The sequence below is a fragment of the Nicotiana sylvestris genome, chromosome 5, assembly GCF_000393655.2.
Source record: "Nicotiana sylvestris chromosome 5, ASM39365v2, whole genome shotgun sequence".
Classification (NCBI taxonomy): Eukaryota; Viridiplantae; Streptophyta; class Magnoliopsida; order Solanales; family Solanaceae; genus Nicotiana; species Nicotiana sylvestris.
Window position 1 is genome coordinate 21,490,108 of NC_091061.1, and position 3,995 is coordinate 21,494,102.

Consider the following 3,995-nt stretch of genomic DNA (forward strand, 5'->3'; position numbering starts at 1 on the left):
TGTTGACCAAAGTCAACCATAATCAAAATTTTAACTCTAAAATTTCTATTTCTCATATTTTCACATAGAAGGCTTTCCGGATATAGGTCCGGACCACACACGTAAATCAAGGTAGGGCAAAAGGGAGGTTTTTAGGCCTCGGAACACTGAATACACTTGCAACACAAGTGATGGCCTTTTGGGTGATCACACCGGCTCAAACCAACCCACCAGAGATAAAAACCGTCTCCCATACGAAGCCTCAAACGGAGCCATGTGAATGCTCGACTAGTAGTTGTTGTTGTAGGCAAGCTCTACGTGCGGTAGAAAGTGATCCCATGAACCCCCAAAATCAATAACACAAGCGCGTAGCATATCCTCCAATATCTGAATAGTGCGCTCAGACTATCCGTCCGTATGAGGATGGAATGAAGTACTCAACTCAACCTGGGTTCCCAACTCTCACTGCACGGCAAAACTGTAATGTAAACTACGTGCCCATATCTGAAATGATGGACACTGGCACACCGTGAAAGCGAACAATCTCGTGAATTTAAATCTCAGCCAATCGCTCCGAAGAATAAGTAGTCCCAACTGGAATAAAGTGCGCGGACTTGGTCAGCCGATCCACAATCACCCAAATAGCATCACATTTCCTCGAAGTCTATGGGAGCCCAACTACAAAATCCATGGTGATCCGCTCTCATTTCCACTCTAGAGTCTCTAGCCTCTAAAGCAATCCACCCGGTCTCTGGTGCTCATACATTACTTGCTGACAGTTGAGGCACCGAGCTACAAACCCCACTATATCCTTCTTCATTCTCCTCCACCAATAGTGCTGCCTCAAGTCCTGGTACATATTCGCGGCACCTAAATGAATGGAATACTGCGAACTGTGGGCCTCCTCAAGAATCAACTCACGTAGCCCATCTACATTATGCACACATAACTGGCCCTGCATCCTCAACACCCCATCATCCCCAATAGTAACATCTCTCGCATCACTGTGTTGAACATTGTCTTTGAGGACAAGCAAATGAAGATCATCATACTGGCACTCTCTGATGCAATCATATAAGGAAGACCGAGAAACCACACAAGCTAGAACTCTATTGGGCTCCGAAACATCTAGTCTCACGAAATGGTTGGCCAAGGCTTGAACATCAATTACAAGCGGTCTCTCACCAACAAGAATGAATGCAAGGCTACGCATACTCACTGACTTTCTACTCAAGGCACCGGCCACCATATTGGCCTTCCCGTGATGATACAAAATGGTAATATCATAGTCCTTTAGCAGCTTTAACTATCTCCGCTGCCTCAAATTTAGATCTTTTTGTTTTAACAAGTGCTGGAGACTCCGATGGTCTGTAAATAACTCGCAAGACAAACCATAGAGATAGTGCCTCCAAATCTTCAATACATGAACGATGTTAGCCAACTCTAAATCATGAATAGGGTAGTTCTTCTCATGGGGCTTCAACTACGGAAAGCATAAGCTATCACTACCCTCCTATATCAAGACACACCCAATACCAATCCGAGAAGCATCAAAATACATGGTATAAGAGCCTGAAGCTTAAGGCAAAACTAGAATTGGAGCTGTGGTCAAGGCAGTCTTGATCTTCTGAAAGCTCTCCTCACACTCATCTGACCACATGAAAGGAATACCCTTTTGGGTCAATTTGGTCAAAGGCGATGCAATAGATGAGAAACCCTCCATGAAGCGACGATAATAACCAGCCAAATCGAGAAAGCTCCGAATTTCCATAGCTAAGGACGGTCTAGGCCAACTCTAAACCGCCTTTATCTTATTTGGATCCACCTGAATCCCCTCACTAGACACCACGTGCCCCAAGAATGCCATTGAACTAAGCCAAAAGTCGCATTTGGAGAACTTGACATAAAACTTCTCCTCCCTCAACCGTTGCAACACAATCATCAAATGTTGGGCATGCTCCTCCTGGCTACGAGAGTACACCCCGATATCATCAATGACTGTGACAAATGAGTCAAGATAAGGCTAAAATACACTGTTCATCAGATGCATGAATGTTATTGGGGTGTTGGTCAGCCAAAAAGATATCACAAGGAACTCATAATGATCTTAACGGGTCCTGAATATTGTCTTTAGAATATCTGAGTCCCGAATCTTCAACTGATGATACCCAAACCTCAAATCAATCTTGGAGAACACCCTCGCTCCCTGAAGTTGGTCAAATAGATCATCAATGCGCGGCAAAGGATACTTTTTCTTGATTGTAACTTTGTTCAACTGCCTATAGTCAATGCACATCCGCATAGTACCATCCTTCTTCTTCACAAACACAACCGGTGCACCCCAAGACAACACACTAGGCCTAATATACCCCTTATCAAGAAGTTTTTGAGACTGCTTTTTCAATTCCTGCAACTCAACTGGTGCCATATGATACGAAGGAATAGAAACGGGATGAGTGCCCAACACCAAATCAATACCAAAGTCAATATCCCAGTCGGGTGGCACGCCTGACAGGTCCCTAGGAAACATACTCACAAAATCTCGCACCACCGAAACAGAATCAATAGTAGGAGTATTAGCACCAACATCCCTCATAAAGGCCAAATAAGACAGGCATCCCTTCCCAATCATCCGTTGGGCCTTCAAATATAAAATCACTCTGCTGGGAACATAATCTAGAGAACCTCTCCACTCGATCCTTGGCGACCTTGGCATCACCAACATCACGGTCTTAATCCATCATAGCATGACATGGAGACAACCAATCTATACCTAAGATCACGTCAAAATCAACCATACTAAGCAACATAAGATCAACTCTAGCCTCCAATCCCCCATTAGTCACTACACACAACCGATATACATGGTTCACAATAATAGTATCGCCCACTAGCGTAGATACATGAACAAATAAAGATAAGGACTCATGAGGCATATCTAGATAATGAGCAAAATACAATGATACATACGAATATGTGGAACCGGGGACAAATAATACAGAAGCATCCCTGTGGCATATTGAGACAATACTTGTGATCACTTTATCTGAAGCAACAACATCTGGACTAACATGAATAACATAGAATCGGGCCTGATTGCCACCTGATCGGCCTCCCCTTAGGGCAACTTTTAATTTCTTAGGCCTCACCGCGAGTTGGCTGGGCGAGTGGTGAAGTAACTGGTGCGGAAGTCGCAGCCTAATTCCTCTGCTGCACTGGACCTTTTAGACGATGAGGATACTACTTCCACATGTGCCCAAAATCCCTGCACTCGAAGCAACTTCCCAGTACTGGTGGTGGGGACTGAAGGGTGTTCCGAGCATCGAGATAACTGCTCGAAGGACCTGGAATAGATGAACCCTAAACTGATGGAGCACGGGGCAAACTCTGATCTGGAAGGGCACTGAGAGATGACTGATCCTGATGAGCACTGTATGAACTATGGCTAGATAATGCACCACAGTGAGTTGGATGAGCTGTCTTAGCGTGCATATAAGGACGACCCCTGGATATAAACCATCTCTATCTGCCGAGCTATATTAAATACCTCATCAAAAGTAGCACAAGATACCCTCTTCCGAGTCATAAGCAACCACAGTTGATATATGAGGCCATCAATGAAACTCTTAATCCTCTCCCTATCAGTAGGAACCAACCAAGATGCGTGACAAGCCAACTCCGAAAACCTCATCTCGTACTAGGTAACAGACATCCCCTCCTGACGTAGCTGCCCAAACTATCTACGCAGCTCCTTCCTACGAGACTGTGGCACAAACTTCTCTAAGAAGAGAATGGAGAGCTCTTGCCATGTAAGTGGTGCTGCACAGACCGGCCTACGTCTCTCATAAGCCTCCTACCATCTGAAGGCAGCCCCAATAAACTGAAAAGTAGTGAATGAGACCCCACTAGCCTCCAGAATGCCTACCGTGTGAAGAATCCGCTAGCACTTATCCAAGAAGCCCTAGGAATCCTCTAAATCAGCCCCGCTAAACGATGGAGGCTGAAGCCTCCCAAAT

The 3,995-nt window shown here is 45.0% G+C and overlaps 1 protein-coding gene across 1 annotated transcript; it reads right to left on the reverse strand.

The window, feature by feature from the left end:
- Positions 1 to 709: 709 nt before the first annotated feature.
- LOC138868361 (uncharacterized) lies at positions 710 to 1,192 on the reverse strand. Its single transcript, XM_070145911.1, has one exon. It carries the CDS (start codon positions 1,190 to 1,192, stop codon positions 710 to 712), a length of 483 nt encoding a protein of 160 aa, XP_070002012.1.
- Positions 1,193 to 3,995: the final 2,803 nt, after the last annotated feature.

Bases quoted from the DNA above. Each gene is read 5' to 3' on its own strand.
- LOC138868361 (XM_070145911.1), bottom strand. From the start codon at position 1,192: ATGCGTAGCCTTGCATTCATTCTTGTTGGTGAGAGACCGCTTGTAATT.